Below are 17,531 nucleotides of genomic sequence, written 5' to 3' on the forward strand. Positions count from 1 at the left end.
TTTGGGTGTGACCTTCCTTTTTTGTAACTGATGCATAACATGTATGTTTGTTTAATGATTATAAGGTATCTAAAGTAGTCCTATGTAAATACAGGCTGTGCTTTTCCTTTTTCCTTCTATTTTTCCCTGTAACCCAAATGCTTATTTACACAAGTTAAATTGTACTGAGGCCAAGTGCAACATGAATCCTTTCTGTTGACTGGAGACTTCTGAACTAAGATAAAAAGATGAATACCTTTAAAGAACAGACAGGAAAATCAAAATGCATTGAAATATTTTTATGTAAAAAAAGAAACATTTTATATAACTTAGCATATAATAGAGGTTAGTTCTTCCTGTACTTAAACAGGAGAACCTAGTCTCATATGTTCACCTTGTTCTTCAGAAAGTAGTCTTATTCTCTCTCTCAGTTTCTCTATTTCTTCCTCTTGCTGTTTCACCTTCTGTTGTAGGTTAGAAATAACCTGAAAATGAGAGTCAGTTTACGTCATTTATCGACAGGCAAGGATAAAGCCTTATTAACCTATTTGAATTGTGTTTGCAATCCATTACAGACACATTCTGCAGCACCACAGCTATTCTGCATATTTGATTCTACAACTTAATCCACAAACAAAAAAGTGTGGCAAGGAAAGGGAAAATAAGAGATTCTGCAGAGCTGATGAAAAGCTTAAAAAGCTTTTCTGACCTATAAATACCTCAAGCTGTACATAAATCAACTGTCCAGTCTTTATAAAGTTACCTATACTTAATGACCATTTATCTCATTGCAAAGACACCAGAAACATTAATACAGTGGCCTAAATACTGTAATCAGAGAAGAGTCTCAATCACACAAATCCTCTTAAGTTAAAACAAAAAAAACATAATACAGGCAGGGAAACAAAGGGCATTTTCTTTTTATATTTGTTTATCCTGTAAAGGTTGAGGTTACTGGCATAACTTACATGTTCTGTGGTATGAAATAGTTCACTTTCACGCAGCTGAGCAGCAGTTGGTCTTTCTGTAGATCTCTGACTGGTGAGGAGTTTAACATACTTGGCTTGAATAGGCCATTTTTTGTAGAAAGTATGAGGAATTTGGCCATTCCTTAAATGTGTAAGAACTTCTGTTCTTTCCATTTCTGTTCCAAACGGTTGAAAGAGTTCTAGCAGGATAACACCCATGCTGTACATGTCTGACTGGTAATGGGGTGAAGAAAAAGTTCTGGGATAACTGCTGTTTTTAATTACTTACTAGATTTTTTTCTCATAAAAAATTCACAATGTGAAGGAGTTGCGCAACAATGAAGTTTCATGATGATATGAAAAGTATCATGACACTACTAAAGGAACACAAATTCAAATCTATATACATTCCTCAAGATTATCTTAGAAACACAAATAATTTTTGCATTAGTAGCAAACTAGAAGGCAAAGTTGAAATCCATGTTTCAACAACAACATTATGTGTAACAGTAGGAGGAATATTTATGTATTTACCAAATATTATGTATTTACCTACTGGAAGACTTGTTTTATTCCTATTATCTATCATCATGTGTAAATAGAAAAAAAAAACCAAACAAACACAAAACACCAAAACCTCCCTACCTTGAAATCATAGTGGGATCCCTGCAATTGTTCTGGTGAGGCATAGAGGCAAGTCCCCACTCCTGAAGTATGCGTCAATCCTTTGAAAAGGCAATTTAGACTTACTCAGCTAGTGTTACATTGTTACCATTTCACTTAATTTAATATTTAACGGTTTTAATATCATAGAAACTTAAAACACTGAAACCCATGAAGCTTTTTTCTCTTACCATTTATCCTTTCTGTCTTAAACCACTGGTCTGCATCATCCCAAAGAAGGTCTTTGCAGGCTAATCCAAAGTCTCCTATTTTTACATGATGATCTGATCCATGTAGAAATATATTTCTGGGCTACAAAACAAGGCAGTATAAAATCTATCTATATAAAGAATTATGACATTTCAGCTGTTTCAAAGTCTATAAAATCCAGTGTTTCACAGGTGTAAGATAATTATTTAATACTTTCATTAGCGAGAGAGAAAAAAAATAGTCATAGCTGATACCAAATTATGCGTTAGCAACACCATTTGGGCAGAAAGACCACCTATGAAGGATCTAGAAAAAAGGAAGAAAAGCAAAACAGGAAAACCAAAGATTTAGCGGAAAGATAAAGTGTGTGTGTGGGTGTCAGCAGAAAATGAGAAATTTGCAGAACAGTAATGTTAACGTGAACAGGCAAGAGCAGACAGCAAATTAGACCAACTGATGTAGCAGGAAGGAGGACTAAATATTATCTTTGGGCTAGACATAACGTAAAACAAAATATACTTTTCTATATGATAAGCACAGCTGTAACATGCTACTTGGTTCTGGGAAGTTGCTATGAAAAAACCCAAAATTATAAGAGACTTGAGTAAAGACCACTGACTGGAAAAACTGAAATTTTATCCAAATATTTTGGCTTTCGGACCACTAAGGAGGAGAAATACTAGCATTATGTATCTAGAAAAAAACCCCCATACTTGCCAGATAAAAGAAAACATAATACAAAATTACTGGTTTTACAAAGTCTGTATCACATGGTTTCTGAGCTTAGGGACATTTGGATGAGAAGTGATAGCACTATTGCTTAGTACAGGGGTTTTTTTTCTACTAAGTAGAAATTTGCTGGTTTTATAGTACTTTTAAAATGTTGCACTGAATAATGCGGTTACTTCAAAGCTATGCTAGAACCAGACATCCTGCAACGTCTCAAAGAACGACACTGTTCAAGTGCCAGATTCCAAATCCTCTATTTCTGATTATGGATTTGCATTACAAAAATTACAATTCCCTTGTCTATGAGTAACATAAGGGAGCCAGTAGGCCTGCCACTGTGTTTTCCTGTGGGCAGAGGAAATAAAATTCACACCATGAAGAGCTATATGGAGTAATAATGGAAGATGACAATAGCACTGTTGAAGCTTTACTAGCTGATCATCCTGTCGGTGAAACAGCAAGTGCTTGGAAGGACCCTTACACCTTATAGACCTCCTCTCCCTCCAGGTAACCACTTGAGCAGGATTATAATTTGTGTTTGAAAATACTTTTAGATTAAGAAATCTTACTTTTTAAAAAAATGAACAAAAGAGGGAAGGTCCCCACATACATAACTAGTTTAAAGACATAAAAGAAAAGATAGGGATAAATAGTCAGCCTTCACAGCAAAGGGTATCATCAACAGATTCTTGTATGAATCTGCCGAGAACTATGCTGAACAACACCTCTGTAAATGGGTAGAAAAGGGTGAATGCTGAGATGACAAAAGTTTGCTGGCAGTACTACATCATTCAGAGAAATCAAGATGAGGTCTGAATGCAAAGAACTGTGGAAGGATCTTGCAGGAAGTATAATGACAAAAGGAATTCAGTGCAAATAAACATGAAAATGTAAATGAAGGGAAGAATAATCCCAATTTTAAATATGTAACAACTGTCTCTGTGTTGACTCTTACTTAAGCATGGTTAACAGGCAGCTCTAAAAATGCTCAATAGCAGTACATAAACCAAATTGTACATTACCAATTACTGGGGGGGAGAGGGAGATAAAGAAGAAAACATTGTGATACCATATGAATTAATACACGGCTATCTTCAGTACCGTGTGCAGTTCTGAGTCTCCTATCTCAAAGAGCATGTACAAGAACTGGAAAATTGTGCATAGACTGGTGACATGAATGCTGAAAATTTGGAATGGCTTCTATTCAAGGAATCACTAAATATAAACCACAAGACAAACTGTTAAGTTTAAAACAGATCTATTAAATCACACATGGAATGGGAAAAGTGAGTATAAAACACTATTCAGTATTTCTTCCAATAAATGAAATAGGTGATATCAAATTAAATTATTGGTGGCAACTCAAAACTAGGGCCATTCATCCGCACCCACAGCACAGTTGAACTCTGTAGAGACATTGGTGCAGGATGGCTAATTAACACTCTCATGAGTTTAAAAAAGACAAATTCTAGCAATATCCACAAATGGCTATTAAGTAAGATGCTACATATAGTTCAAACAATCACATAAATTTTCTTCCCCCAAATGATAGTATACCTGACTTAATACAACATATGGCGGAATCACATCTATTGATAATTTTGAAAGTGAATTTTGGTTTACTCAATATGAACAGAAACCATAACCAGAAGTAGTATCTCTTGACTCAGACACACAACACTAATAATTGTTGAATATACTTCTTATGCTGCAAAGAGCCCTGCAGAGAAGTACCTGGGGATACTGGTAGATGAAAAATTGGATATGATCCAGCAATACGCTCCCGCAGCCCAGAAAGCCAACTGTATCCTGGGCTGCACCAAAAGAAGCACGGCCAGAGGGTTGAGGGAGATGATTCTTGCCCTCTACTCCGCTCTGGTGAGACCCCACCTGGAGTCCTGTGTCCAGCTCTGCGGTCCCCAGCACAAGACAGACGTGGACCTGTCAGAGTGGGTCCAGAAGAGTGCCATGGAAACGATCTGAGGGCTGGAACACCTCTCCTATGAAGAAAGGCTGAAAGAGTTGGGGTTGTTCAGCCTGGAAAACAGAAGGCTCCAGGGAGACCTTACTGTGGCCTTTCAATATATAATGGGGGCTTATAAAAAAGACAGAGAGAGACTTTTCAACAGGGCCAGCAGTGCAAGACAAGGGGCAAGTTTTAAACTGAAAGAAGGTAAGATTTAGACTGGATATAAAGACGACATCTTTTACAGTGAGGGTGGTGAGGCACTGGAACAGGCTGCCCAGAGGAGTTGCAGATGCCCCATCACTGAAGTGTTGTTCAAGGTCAGCTTGGATGGGGCCTTGAGCAACCTCATCTCATGGAAGATGTCCCTGCCCATGGCAGGGGGGGTTGGACTAGATGATCTTTAAAGGTCCCTTCCAACCCAAACCATTCTAAGATTTTATAATCTAGAGGCCCAAGCACTGCCAGATTATGTCTGTATGTACAGATGAGATGGAACTTCTGCTTGCTTACACTTCTCCTGTGAGCTTCATTGGCCTGAAGCTGAACTACAATGACTCATTTCTCATACTATAAAACTAGGAAATAGAGGAACTGAGGGCATTAACACCATCTTAGGCATTCCTGCTGGGCACAGAGAAGCTGTGGTTAACAAATATAAGTTAATGACCAAGCTTCTGTGAGGTCATGGCAACTCATAAAATTTGTTCTAACAACTGAAGTTTTGGGACCTGTTACTATGTTATGCCCTACCAGTCCAGAAGTTTTAGTCTAAGTAATTTTACCTTAATAAAAAGAAATTAACTTAAAACGTTTTACAGAAGTAACAAGAGGCTACACAGCACTTCAACTTCTCCTACTAAATTTACCTAGTACTTACAGCTGGGACATCCATTTCAGACAAATTTCAGAGAAATCAACCAACTTCACAGGATAATATAGAAAAGTGTCTCTGTATCTTGCAAAATGTAAGACATCAGATAAATCCTGAAATGAGTAATTACAAATATGATGGTCTTCTGTGTTTAGGCCAACAGTCTGATAATGCCTTTCCACCTATATGCATCCTTTCTGAGTATTATCTTAATTTAAAGGACACCGACAAATCTTGCTGGACACCTCTTCACAGAGCTGCAGAGTCACCAAACACAGAGGTAACAGCAACTTCAACTGCCTCTGGAGCAAACATGAACTTTGTCAGTCCAACTTGTGGAAGAACCGCCCTTCATGTTGCAATGTGCACAGCATCATCTGAAGTGAGCAGAATTTTAGGTTCTCCAATCAACACGGGTTGCATCCGTTTACTATTAAGTAATGGAGCCAACGTAAATACCCAAGATCAAGAAGGACAAACGGCTATTCATGAGGCCTGCTCAGGTGGCATAAAGGAAATAGTTGATCTTCTGTTAAGAGTATAAAGCAGACATGAACAGTTTAACAAGAGATGGGCAAACCCCACTCTCTTCATTTCTTCAATGCAGATCAAATTTAAAAGATAGAGCACTGTTGAACACATTGCTAAGCTTCTCATATCCACTGAAGTAAAGAGATAATCAAGGGCATCCACCCACTGGACTTCTGTTCTCAGAATTTCAAATGCTTTAAGATGCTTTCTTATAACATTATCACAGAAATTACTGTCTCTGTGAGATATCCGCAAAGTCACTGTTAGAAGAATATACAGTAAAAACAATGAGCACTGGCTCAAAAACAGGCTCCCAGTAACTGTATGGAATTCTTTATACAACTACCAGGACTTCGGACAATAAGGCCATGAGGATGCTAAACAAGAAAGCAAACTGAAAAACTGTTGATCCTGAAACAGTTGGCAGAAAAATTAAAATTAATCCAGAACAAAGATTGTGTCTTTCCAAGTAGTTCCAAGTTTCCACATGTGGAGTTTTAATAATCAAGATGATTTTTACACTAATTTCCTCATATAGCTACCATATCAGATGCAGGGAACCTCTGTAGGAAGCAGAGCAGGAAAACACACATTCAGTTCCTTGCTATTTGAGTCTGTCAGTTTAAGGGCGGGGGGGGAAGCAAGATATATTTACCTGTGCTTCACATTTAAGCCAGCCAGTAAGTCAAAACTATTCTTATGATTAGATTTCAAAAAAACCTTCACAGGAACATACAAAGGGCATCCTATTCTAATCATTCAAAGTGTTATTTAAGCCTGCTCTTTGTTACTCTTAATAGGAAGGAAACCAAAACTTTTCATTCAGTCACTAACGTCACCCACAATTTCAGTCCCTTAGAGGAGATAGCAACCATTTTGAAAGACAGCAATTATTTGCAACTGAGGGAATTTTTTTCTTTTTTAAAAGCAAGTAACTATAACTTGAACATATTTTCAAAAGCTAACTGATACGCTGTTAGCAAATTGAGGGGTAGTCAAGGAGCTTTGCTTATTTTTATAATTACCTGAAAGAATTTTTTTTTAGGTAATTTAGGTCCTACCCTGGTTAAGGAGAGACCAAGACAAAACAAAACCAATCTGACCATCCCTGCTCGGGACAAGAAAATGGCTTCACAAAGGAGAAAACATTTCCACAGCTTAATCATAATTCACTTGTAAGTCAATGTGATTGAGTACTATGCTTATAGTAAAGTAAGTACGATACTGGTATAGAGAAGACAATGTGTTTTTTCATATGTAACATAGCTAAATTCTTAAGACCCCAGGTCATCTCAAATTTAACTATGAAGTTGCTTTCATCCTCCCATAATGTGTTTTCTTGAACCTCAAGTAATAATTCGATGAACTTACTTTAATGTCTCGATGCATCACTCCCATGCTGTGGATATAGCATACTCCTTCCAGTAACTCTTGAAAAATTTTCATTGTCCAGCGGACATCGACAAGATGGTATGGACCTTAAAACAATTTAAAATCTAAGTTATTTCAGCTAATTGTACCGAGTTATTTAAGTTTATGGTGGTATGTCTTGTTGAATTCTGTTTATTTATGATGTGGAAGAAATTTTTAACAGCATAGTTTAAAAATGGAATTTCCCGTGCTTCTCCTAAGACAATATTTTTGAAACAGCAAAAAGTCACTAATCTCAAAATGCCAAAAAGGAAAGAAACTTACTGGAAGTTTCCTCTGTTCTCTCATTGCATCTTTTATTACGGTCAACAATCCAGTCCCACAAGCATATTTCACACAGTTGCATTTGTATATGAAGCATCAAACGATACTCCACCTAACAGAAAAATAATGGTCCATGATTTTGCCACTGTAATATGAATAGTATTTCCTTAGTTATTTTCTTTAATGCTAATAACAACAAAATTTGTTAGTTAAACTAAAAAAACCAGTTAGATACCAAAATGACATCAAATACAGTATTACTGATCTACTGCATTCCAGAAGCAGATTCAACGATGCTGTCTAGTTTCGGCTTTTTTTTTTTTTTACTTGTTCCTCAAATTTTAATAATTGTTGTATGATAAAAGCTAACAAAACAGCCACCTACATACTTTAATATTCAAATTATAGTTTAAAGTCTTCTAGACATACTGAACAGAGGTTCATTCTGGCTTAAGAAAAGAGTAATTAATATAAAATAGCAAAAAATGTCAATCTCTTGATATGGAATTTTATTATTTATTAATATATGTAACTTCATACTCAGTTTCTGATAATGTACTAGTTCATTTGATAACCTGGACAACTCAAGCAAACACCTTTAAAACCTTGGATTTCTTGCAAGAGGAAACTCCAAATGATAGCAAAAGCTTGAAGCATTCCAGAGCTGGCTGTGTTATACAAAACATTTCAGTGGTATGAATGCCAACGAAGTTTTAGAAACATAGGCAGAGTGGTGATTCCCTGCCCAAATCTGCTTCTCTCTTTTTTCACATGTAATCCTATACTGTCTAGGCACCACCTTACATACCTAGACACTTTCATCAATAATATCTGAATTAGCCACCATTACTGAATTCTGATTTCAAGTTTGATTTTTTTTTTTTTTTTAATGCAGGAGTAGTACTTTTTATTCATGTAGGTACTTTGAAAGGACCCAAGGTAACTAATTCATGGAAACTTTCTTGTATGCTGAGTTTTGCCAGCTCCTCTGGTCAGCTTCCTTGTAATGGTGTTACACACTTAAGTAAAAATTGTCTGTATTTTTGGCTCTAATTGCAGTAATTTCATTTTTTAAAAATTTATCATTATAAATCTTTCCTCTATCTACCAAACTCTACTTTACAAACATCATTAAATTAGACAGCAGTTTATATCTAAAGAGAACTGTATTTACCTCAAACTCTCCACAGAGCGCTACATCATTCTTGGAGCATTCTTCAGCGCAGGACTTGCTTTCAGTGCTAGCATCTTGATCCAGATGACAATGAGGTCCCCGTGCTGGATGATTTTTCACATCAGTTGATCTACTGCTAACACTGCTTACAGAGTCTTCTTGTAATTCCATGGGTAACTCACATTTATCTGGTTTCATAAACTCTTCACTATTGCTGTTTATAAAATCATTCCTTACGCACATATTCTGTACTGATTCACTACCCAGATTTCTAAGACTGGTACTGTCACAGGACTTCTTTTCTTGTGAAGTAAGGTCAGCAAAGATAATTGAACTACCACTTTCCACACTCTGTATGTGACAGTCATCACTGAAAATATAAAGTAAGGAAGATAAATCAAAATATGTACACAGTTTTATACCATCTATTTGTGATACACCATTCTGAAAAGTTTTTTTCAATTGCAAACTGCATTCCAGAGTAAGAGTTCAGCTGCTTCCCCATATAGAACTTCAGGATTACATAATTGGCAGTGTAGGGTCCAGCCTTTTTAATACCTTCCTCCAGCAGGGATTCCTCATAGCTGACCCAGACAGCTCATAGATACGTACTGTCCTAGGTCACAGCATTCACTGGACAGAAGTATGATGCATCTTCATTCCTTTAAACTTAGGAAGTTACACTGTATTTCTCATAGGACTCCATCTCCTTACTGAAAGGGCTAATCAACACTTCTGAGAAACAGAAGGCCCCATCGCTCTAATAAGACTCCACAGTACTAATCAGTGTTGCTGACTGGCACAGAACTTTTGAAGTAAACTTGAAGCCCAGTACTATGTTCAGGCACTCAGAAACTGAGAGATCCAAAGAAGGTAGAAGTACCCAGTAATATTATTCAGCTTATGCAACAAGAAGAGAAACAATGACAAGGATAATTAAGACTTGTTTTAGTTATCATTTGGAAGCAAAAAGCACTTGTGCAATATATGCTGAATTTGGTACGCTTTTAACATTACTTTAAAAAAAAAAAAAAGCCTTACGTTAAAGCCAAATAAATGTTATCATTGAGATTTATAATACTTACTTGCTACTCTCTTGCTCCAAAGATAATGGCTGCAACTCCATTATTGTTTTATCTATTGGACAAAAAGATAAATATGGTATTTTACAAAACAAAGCATGCATGTATTTACTATACATTAACATTTAGGCTACAGCATCTTACTGAATTTACCTGTAGATATCTTTTTCTCTATTTCTGCTGCTGCAAAAGGTGCTTGTTAGCCTACTAAGAGGAAACCCTAATATGTTTTTCATTCTTCCTTAAATGAGAATAAATATTCTACAAGGTCACTGAAAGGGTTGCACTGGGCTTTCTTAGATATTCACCTAGAAGTTAGCCTGTCCAAAATAAGGCCTTAAAATGTATATGATAATACACAGTTTAAGAAGCAACTCCACAAGCCACCATCTTTTGCATCACCCTGCTGCTGTTTTGAAGGTACTTGATATTTTGGAAATAATTTTCATTAAAATTGTATATTTATGTGAAAAAGCAGTTTGTTTTAGCACACAGAGGCAAATACGAAACACCAATCTCGTAAGCCAAGGAAAACCATGAAGTACCACAGGACCTACCTATAGCTCTAGTTATGTACTTACATTATCACCATTAAATACTTGTAAAGTACTCCTAGCACTAAAAAGTTGCATCCTTTGAGATTCTCAGTATCATCAGTTAAAAAGTCTTGTCAGTTTTACTATACTGTCAACTTCTATGCATTTTCTTTTGTGCTTATAGCTGACTGGCCATCAAGTTACTGACTTGGAAAGCAATAAAGTCATATAGAGCATAAACAAACCTCCCACTAAGAGAGGATCAAAAGATTTAACTGCTAAAGGCATTCTGGAAAAGGACAAGAAAGAAAGGGATGAACGGATTAGGGTTACAAAGGGACCAAAGGACAAAGTGTGGGAAGAGCCAAGAACAGAGAAACTGAAGAGGAAAAAAAAAAGGGGGCAGGGAAGAAGGTTTAAAATTAACATAAAAGTAGATAAACTCTCAACAGGTACAGACAGTAGCTGACACACAAGAAAACACAGATTGCTCCCTCACTGCGGAACTATGAAATGCAATTCATCAAATTTAAAAACTCCTGTGGAAAGCAAAAGAGGGATTTTTTTTTTTTGCCATTAAAGTATTTATTTCCAGGTTCTTTCAGTTCTTCTAAACTCTTTTCCAGATAGACAGAGAAGCATAGCGGGAAACTTATTCTAGTTTTGCTACAACTCTGAGATTTCAAAACATGGTAGCAAATTTGTGGGGTTTTTTTTCTCCATCACTTTCCCCCCCAATATCTGAAGTGGCTTATTCTTCAGTATTTGTTCTTCTCCTTGTCAAGTCACTACTTTTTGCATTAGAAGTTTTTCACTGCATTCCACTGAACTTCACACAACTTTAAAATCCTCCTCACATATTACCAGAAGCAAAGCTAATACTTCCAGTGTTCCAAATTCATTATTACGTAACACATAAGTTATTAGGCAAAAGACTGAAGTGCCCAGAGAGACATAAAGACCTGATGGTCACCTGCAGTTTGCTTTTTTGTTTGGCTGTAAAAAGTAGTTGTTTTATCAGAGAAGTAATACTCTCCTGCAAATAACAGTACAGAGGTTATAAACAGGATGCAAGCAAGAATTACACAATATGCTGTACTTTCCTTTTGGGCATACTGTTTGAACTTGTTCCATCCAAGCAGTGTGATAGCCTACAATGTTAGGATGCTGCAGCCCAGCCAGCACTTTAACTTCTCGTAGCACCTAAAAAGACCAAAAAGAAACAGCATGACTGTCCTTTATTCTGAGTGCTTAGTAAATCCAACGGATAACAAAAAAACCCCAACTGTCTGACAGAGAAAGAACGGATAAAATTATTACAGTAACAGAGAAAATTCGGAAGCTTTAAAACAAATTACGATTTTCATAGTTGCAGAGATGATCAAATTCAAGTTAATAATATGCTGCTTTTAACGGACTTAAATACCTCTAATTTACTTTTTTCTACTAGGTATTGATAGGGTCAAATCTTTAGAAACTCAGAATGCATAAAAAATCTTATTAACATTTTTGATATTTTTGGAAATATTAACTATATTACTAAATTAAATAAGAATCAGCTAGAGCAGACAGGGAGTTAAAACACGAGATGAAACACAGGAAAGAGAATACCTTCATGCAATCTCTTCTTGTAGCCTTCTTAATGTTAATTTTTTTAATAGCATAGAACTGACCATCTAACTTGTTTCTGACCTGAAAACAATTGCAATAGGACAAAATTAGATGTTAATGTGTTTAGATTAATGAATTATTAAATCCTTTAGAGCCAACTATTTTCTAAAAATTAATTTCTGCACTCCATTCAGATAACCTCTCACCCATATCAGAGAATGAAACTGGGATTAGGCCCCAGCTGCCTAAAATAAGGATACTCTATTTTTGCCTTCCTTCAGGACTGCAAGCATCTAATCCAATCCTTGTGAAATACACAGCTTTACAGCTATCTTTCCATCAATTAAAAAAAAAAAGAAAATGCTGATAGGTCCTGATAACAGCTTAAACAGGTTCTCAATAAATCTGTGAGACCACAACTGTCACTTACATATGGCACATACCACGTGGCGGGGAACCTTAGGCCAGCCATACGCTGTAAGTATTTAATACAATTCAACATCAGGTTGGACAGTTCACATTCATATTAAGGCTGCTTTTTTTCAAGCAGCCACAACTGGAACATTGAGGTGCGCAGACTAATCAGTTCCTGCGGCTGTTTTAAGTCAATATATCACACTTCACACAAGAAATAGTTTTCATTCACTTTAAAAGGGTCAAAATACACAAAGTAAAACATCTGATATAGCCTGCTTCTGACAAACAGAAACCAGCATCTTTTGAAATGAAATGCCAACATCCTTCACACGTGCAGGTTTGCACCTGTCCTACTGGAAAATGAGTACTTTTAGTTTTCTCTTAGAAAAATAAACAAAACAGCCAAAACAATAACTCTAAATTTCAAAGAAAAACTAGATATAAACTGATCAGTTATAAATGGAAGGTAAAGAATACCTTGTATACTTTACCATATCCTCCTTTTCCTAGCCTTGCAACCTCATCAAATTCATTCAAGTATCGTGAAGTCTGTGCTTCAAAGAGAACTTCTTTTTCCCTATTCAAAAAAGTTAGGCTGCATTAAACTAAATTACAACTTATAAGTAAGGTATTATATAGGCTACATGTGTACATAATCTAGAAATAGTATTTACATTATGAGAAGAAAAAGAAAATGCTTTGACATTACCATAACGAATACTGAACACCAGCAGACTGCAACAGCATGCACATGTGCTACAAATCCAAGCTCTGTGTTAACATAGGTATCAAGATGATTTCTTTAACTTTATGCCTGATAAATCTTGTTTTCCTGAATGGTGGCACTAACTGTGAGAGTTGTACTGAAGAAGAAGTTTTCACTGGATTGTTTTGAGAGTTTGAAGAAATTTTCACTTTTTTTCCCCTACGTTTCAGAGCCAAAACATGAAACGCAGTACTAATTAAATTCAGAGCGGAGCACAGAACTTTAGGGAAGGAGTTAAGTTTAATATTTCTAAATGCTTTGAATACATACCCAATTGCATGAGAATCTCCATTATCAAGTTCCTACGAAACAACAAAATCCAACATAAAAACAAGCCATACAGAATAAGAGGTCTACCATGCCAAACGGACAGCTTAATCAAAACAGAAACTACAACTATGTTCTTAGAAAAAAAATGAGGTTACTGAAAGCCATTCACATTCTACAGAGAGCTTCACCAAATTAAAGTATTATTATCCCACCAGTAATCTGCTAACATCTCCCTGCTGGAGAGATTACTGCCCTTTTAGAGTTCTGCTGGCAAACAGGGTAAAATGAGGGCTCTAAAATGTGCTTAAGACAAAATTAACTAGCTTAGTTCTAGCAGCGAGATAAGCAAACTGGTCTGATTCAGCCTGAAGCACATTACACAGTATACAAATTATGCCCTCCACTAATACAAATACGAGGGTGTTAACATCATCAACTAGAACAGTTAAAAGTTGAAAATGGACGTATGACCATTGTCGAAAAAAGCTGTAGCAATACTTAAAACACCTTTTCTGTGTTTATATAAAGATTTTTTTTTTATTTAAAAAAAATTATTTAATAAGGAACAAAATATTGCTGGCTTTAAAAGCTTTGGTTTGCACCTATAGAACCAGAACGTGCCAGCCCAAACAGCTAAGGTAGAATGGGAGTACCATTTTGTATAATTATTAAAAAGACCCAATCCAGTGTTAAAAGAACCCCCAAACCAAAGCTTCTTTGGATGCAATGATGTGTTAATTCCTTAATGCGGAGGTTGCCAAAGAAATTTAACAAAGCTTACCCCATTAAGTATTTGTCGATTAGCTGCTTTCATTAGTTCGGTGATGGCTCTATTATGCTGCAGTCTTACAGTACTAAATTCATCACAGAATGCGAAAGGGGAGAGCAACCCTGTTCTTGTGAAAGCCTGACGAAGTACTGTACAAAGGAAGAGAGAAAGGTCACATTAAATAAAGTCTGCCAATAAGACCACGTAAACAGTTGGTTTTTAAATGAGAAACCTTATTTGAAAGATAGCACATCTGAAAAACTGAACAGTCACTCCTACTCCAATGCCGTTTCCCATACTCTTAGCAATAAAAACTAATTAAATCCAAACTAGAGCTGCTCTGTGGGAATCCCTTTGCATAATACAGTTATTTGCCATGCCCTTTATGGTCACAACTGCATCTCCTCTTCTTCCTTATCTCAGCAGATGAATTATACAAACCTCCACCCATTCGCTTACTTGTTACCCTTGGACTAATTCTGATCAGTGAAAAGAGAAATTCAAAGCCTGCTCGCAATTACGAGGACACGTTTATAATAAAAAGTGGTAACGTCAAGATTTTCCAATTCACATACAAACTCACACATTCGCACGCATACTCATAGTAAAGAATGAAGTCGCTCCCTTCCACCCCCTGTCAAGCACCACATCTTTCTCAGTTGGAGTAAAACAACGTGGCAGATAAAAACCTAACAGATACTGGAGATGGTACAAATGCAAAGATGCTACAAAAATGTACTTCAAAGTTTTAGGAGTTCCAAGGTCTTAAAACAAACTCGATCCTAAGTTTTGGAGGGTTTTTGGTTTGTTTTTGTTTGTTTTTTAAGATGTTTCTTTGGTACCAGTATTTCAAAAATCAACCTATTACTTTATCTTTTAAAGGAGATAAAATGTATTGAAGGTGAACCTGTAAGAAATCAGGAATTTTGCTATGCAAGCCTTAGGGACGCAGTTACACACACCAGAAAAATGGGAAAAACCCACCCTTGCCATCATGAATATACCAGCCAAAACCCACAAGACAGATACGATTACTGCAATATGTATTTCTTTCGTTCATCAGGCTTATTCCACTTGGGAAACTGGTTTAAACTATACCAACGGAGGAATGCCATTTCCCATAGAAGTACACTGAGAAGCCAAGCAGCTACATACTTTGGAAGATGCCCAGGCTGATTCCCCCCCCCCCCCCCAAAAGGAGGAAATTTAGTTGGGGTTTTTTTCTTCCCCTGATATTTTTGGTTTTGACAGAGATAATGGTAAGACCCAGGGCCAAACATCTACATCAGACTTCAAGAATGAAAAAATGACAGTTGTCTGCACTGTTGTTACTGGATGCTATAAATGGCTTCAATTTTAAGTACAAGCAATCTATTAGATTTTATTTTCTATAATCACGTATAGTAAGGAGAAAAACCTTGGAGATTGTTTCTCAAATGCATTAAGTATGTGCCTAAATGAACACAATACCTAAGATAAGTCACATACACAAAAGACAGATTTTCACTTCACACCTAAAGATGCGAGCTCCCTGAATTGTATCAGCAGACTTTAAGGGAAAATGAAGGACTTAAAAAGGCATTTACTCTGATTTTCACAGACCATAATTTTGAAAGACTTAGCGAAGACTATGCTACAGCTATTTCTTGATAAATATTTTTATTAAATTCCCCTTCTACCTGTGTTTTTAGATCAGAATTAACAGCTAGGTAATTCACCCCACTACCCTTCTCATGATGCAACTCGCACGATTTAGCTGGAACAGAACTGTCTGACCCTTGCATCTACAACAATGTTCTGTTACTGTTTTTAAAAATAAGACAGGTCCTCATTCCCAATTAAGTTGATTCAGGGTACTCATCCCCTTCTCAGAATTGCTCGTCCTAATGGGATGAGAGCTACAGCTTTATATTGCTATTACACTGTAATTCTGCAGAGAAGAATCTGGTACGTATTGCAGTAAGGCAGTTTAAGAGAGAGGAAAGAACTACTCTTACTAACTTCGGAACAAACACCTCGAATGAACAGGGTTGTGCGTGTACATGTGGCAGAGATGCTCCAGCAGGGACACAAGCAGCAGCTGGTTTTGGATGGTCGAAGTGAAATTCACAAACTTTTGCGACCCGTTTGCAACTCGCAGCTCTGCCGGCACATCCGATTCTGGAAAAGGACAAGGAGACGAATTAATTTAGGTCTCAGTATGTATATATATATATATATATATACACACATACACACACACATACATATGCGCCCGTTTACCAAAACATCAAAACAACATACCAACCCCCACGGCTTCAATACAACCCGGGCTCACAAAAAGGCACCACACGAGCTGCCACTGAGCGAGACGTTTAAGACACTCATTCGGGACCTAATTAATCTTTATAGGTGCATCCGGGAAGAAGCTAACCGGAGAGGACGAGGCTCTCGCCGAGGGAGGGGGAGCTCCCGCAGCGGCCGCAGGGCAGGGCAGCGCGCTGCCAAGGGCCTGCCCGCTCTTGCATCACCCCCCGCGGCTGCCGCTTCCCGGCGGCGATGGGGAAGGGAGGGAAAGGGGAAGGCGGCGGTTCTGCCCTCTTTCCCGCCCTGCCAACCGCGGGGGGGGTGGCTGGGGGCCCCGCCGTCACCCGCGCGAAGGGGAAGTGGGGGGGTCCCCTCCTTGCTCCCCCACACCTCCCGCCGAGGACAGGGCAGCCCCCGCGGGCCCCGCTTACCGTCAAAGCGCGGCTCCGGGCTCTCCTCAGGAAACTCGATGGCGGGCGGCGGCGCGCTGGGAGCCGCGGCCCTCGGCGGGAACCCCCTCCGCCACATGCCGGGCGCTGGGGTGCCGGCCTTCGCTCCAGCCGGCGGGGCCCGCCCGCCTCCCTGTGGGCGGCCCCGGGGGCCGGGCTCGCGTTTATGGCCGCTCTTCGAGCGCGGAGCAATAAAACATTAACTGGCGGGATAAATCGCTGAGGGGCGAATACGGCCCGGCAGGCAGACGCGGGCGGGAAGGCTACGGCCGAGGAGGGGGCTCGCACCACGGCCTCGCAGTGGGGAGCCGAGGCGTCCCCTCACGCAGTGAGGCCGGCGGGGACCCCTTACCTCCGCGCGGGGCCGCGGCTCCCCGCATCGCCCGCGCCGCGCCCGGCGGGGCTCCCGGGCCCGCGCCGCCCCCTTCGCCCCGCGGGAGCCCCCTCGTCGCGGCGCCCTCGGCCCCCTCGCCCTGACCGGGATGGGGTGGGGGGTGGTCGCCGAGCCCCCTCTAGTGGCTCCCGGCAGCGGCACAGGGGCGGTGCTGGTCCCCGT

The 17,531-nt window shown here is 38.7% G+C and overlaps 1 protein-coding gene across 2 annotated transcripts; it reads right to left on the reverse strand.

Annotated features, from left to right (window-relative positions):
- Positions 1 to 263: 263 nt before the first annotated feature.
- On the reverse strand, positions 264 to 17,310 carry EIF2AK1 (eukaryotic translation initiation factor 2 alpha kinase 1). 2 transcript variants are annotated; one of them, XR_008232776.1, is made up of 15 exons: positions 16,958 to 17,310; positions 16,242 to 16,400; positions 14,253 to 14,389; positions 13,472 to 13,503; positions 12,913 to 13,012; positions 12,019 to 12,099; positions 11,511 to 11,610; positions 9,875 to 9,926; positions 8,790 to 9,159; positions 7,616 to 7,727; positions 7,292 to 7,398; positions 1,802 to 1,922; positions 1,593 to 1,672; positions 948 to 1,177; positions 264 to 464 (listed from the first exon to the last, which is right to left on the reverse strand). XR_008232776.1 is itself a non-coding variant. In XM_052772356.1 (15 exons), exons 1-15 carry the CDS (start codon positions 17,052 to 17,054, stop codon positions 342 to 344), a joined length of 1,905 nt encoding a protein of 634 aa, XP_052628316.1. In that variant the 5' UTR covers positions 17,055 to 17,308; the 3' UTR covers positions 264 to 341. The 2 variants fall into 2 exon arrangements, 1 of the variants encoding a protein (XP_052628316.1); XM_052772356.1 differs by having other exon boundaries at positions 948 to 1,181; positions 16,958 to 17,308.
- Between the last annotated feature and the right edge of the window lie 221 nt (positions 17,311 to 17,531).

The sequence above is a fragment of the Harpia harpyja genome, chromosome 21, assembly GCF_026419915.1.
Source record: "Harpia harpyja isolate bHarHar1 chromosome 21, bHarHar1 primary haplotype, whole genome shotgun sequence".
In the NCBI taxonomy this organism is placed as follows: domain Eukaryota; kingdom Metazoa; phylum Chordata; class Aves; order Accipitriformes; family Accipitridae; genus Harpia; species Harpia harpyja.

Excerpts from the sequence above, each read along its gene's own strand:
- EIF2AK1 (XM_052772356.1), bottom strand. The coding sequence starts at position 17,054 with ATGTGGCGGAGGGGGTTCCCGCCGAGGGCCGCGGCTCCCAGCGCGCCG. Across the intron at positions 11,611-12,018 it reads CAAGAAGAGATTGCATGAAG|GTGCTACGAGAAGTTAAAGT; the intron begins GTATTCTCTTTC and ends TGGTCTTTTTAG. Across the intron at positions 1,182-1,592 it reads GATCCCACTATGATTTCAAG|TCAGACATGTACAGCATGGG; the intron begins GTAGGGAGGTTT and ends CCCCATTACCAG.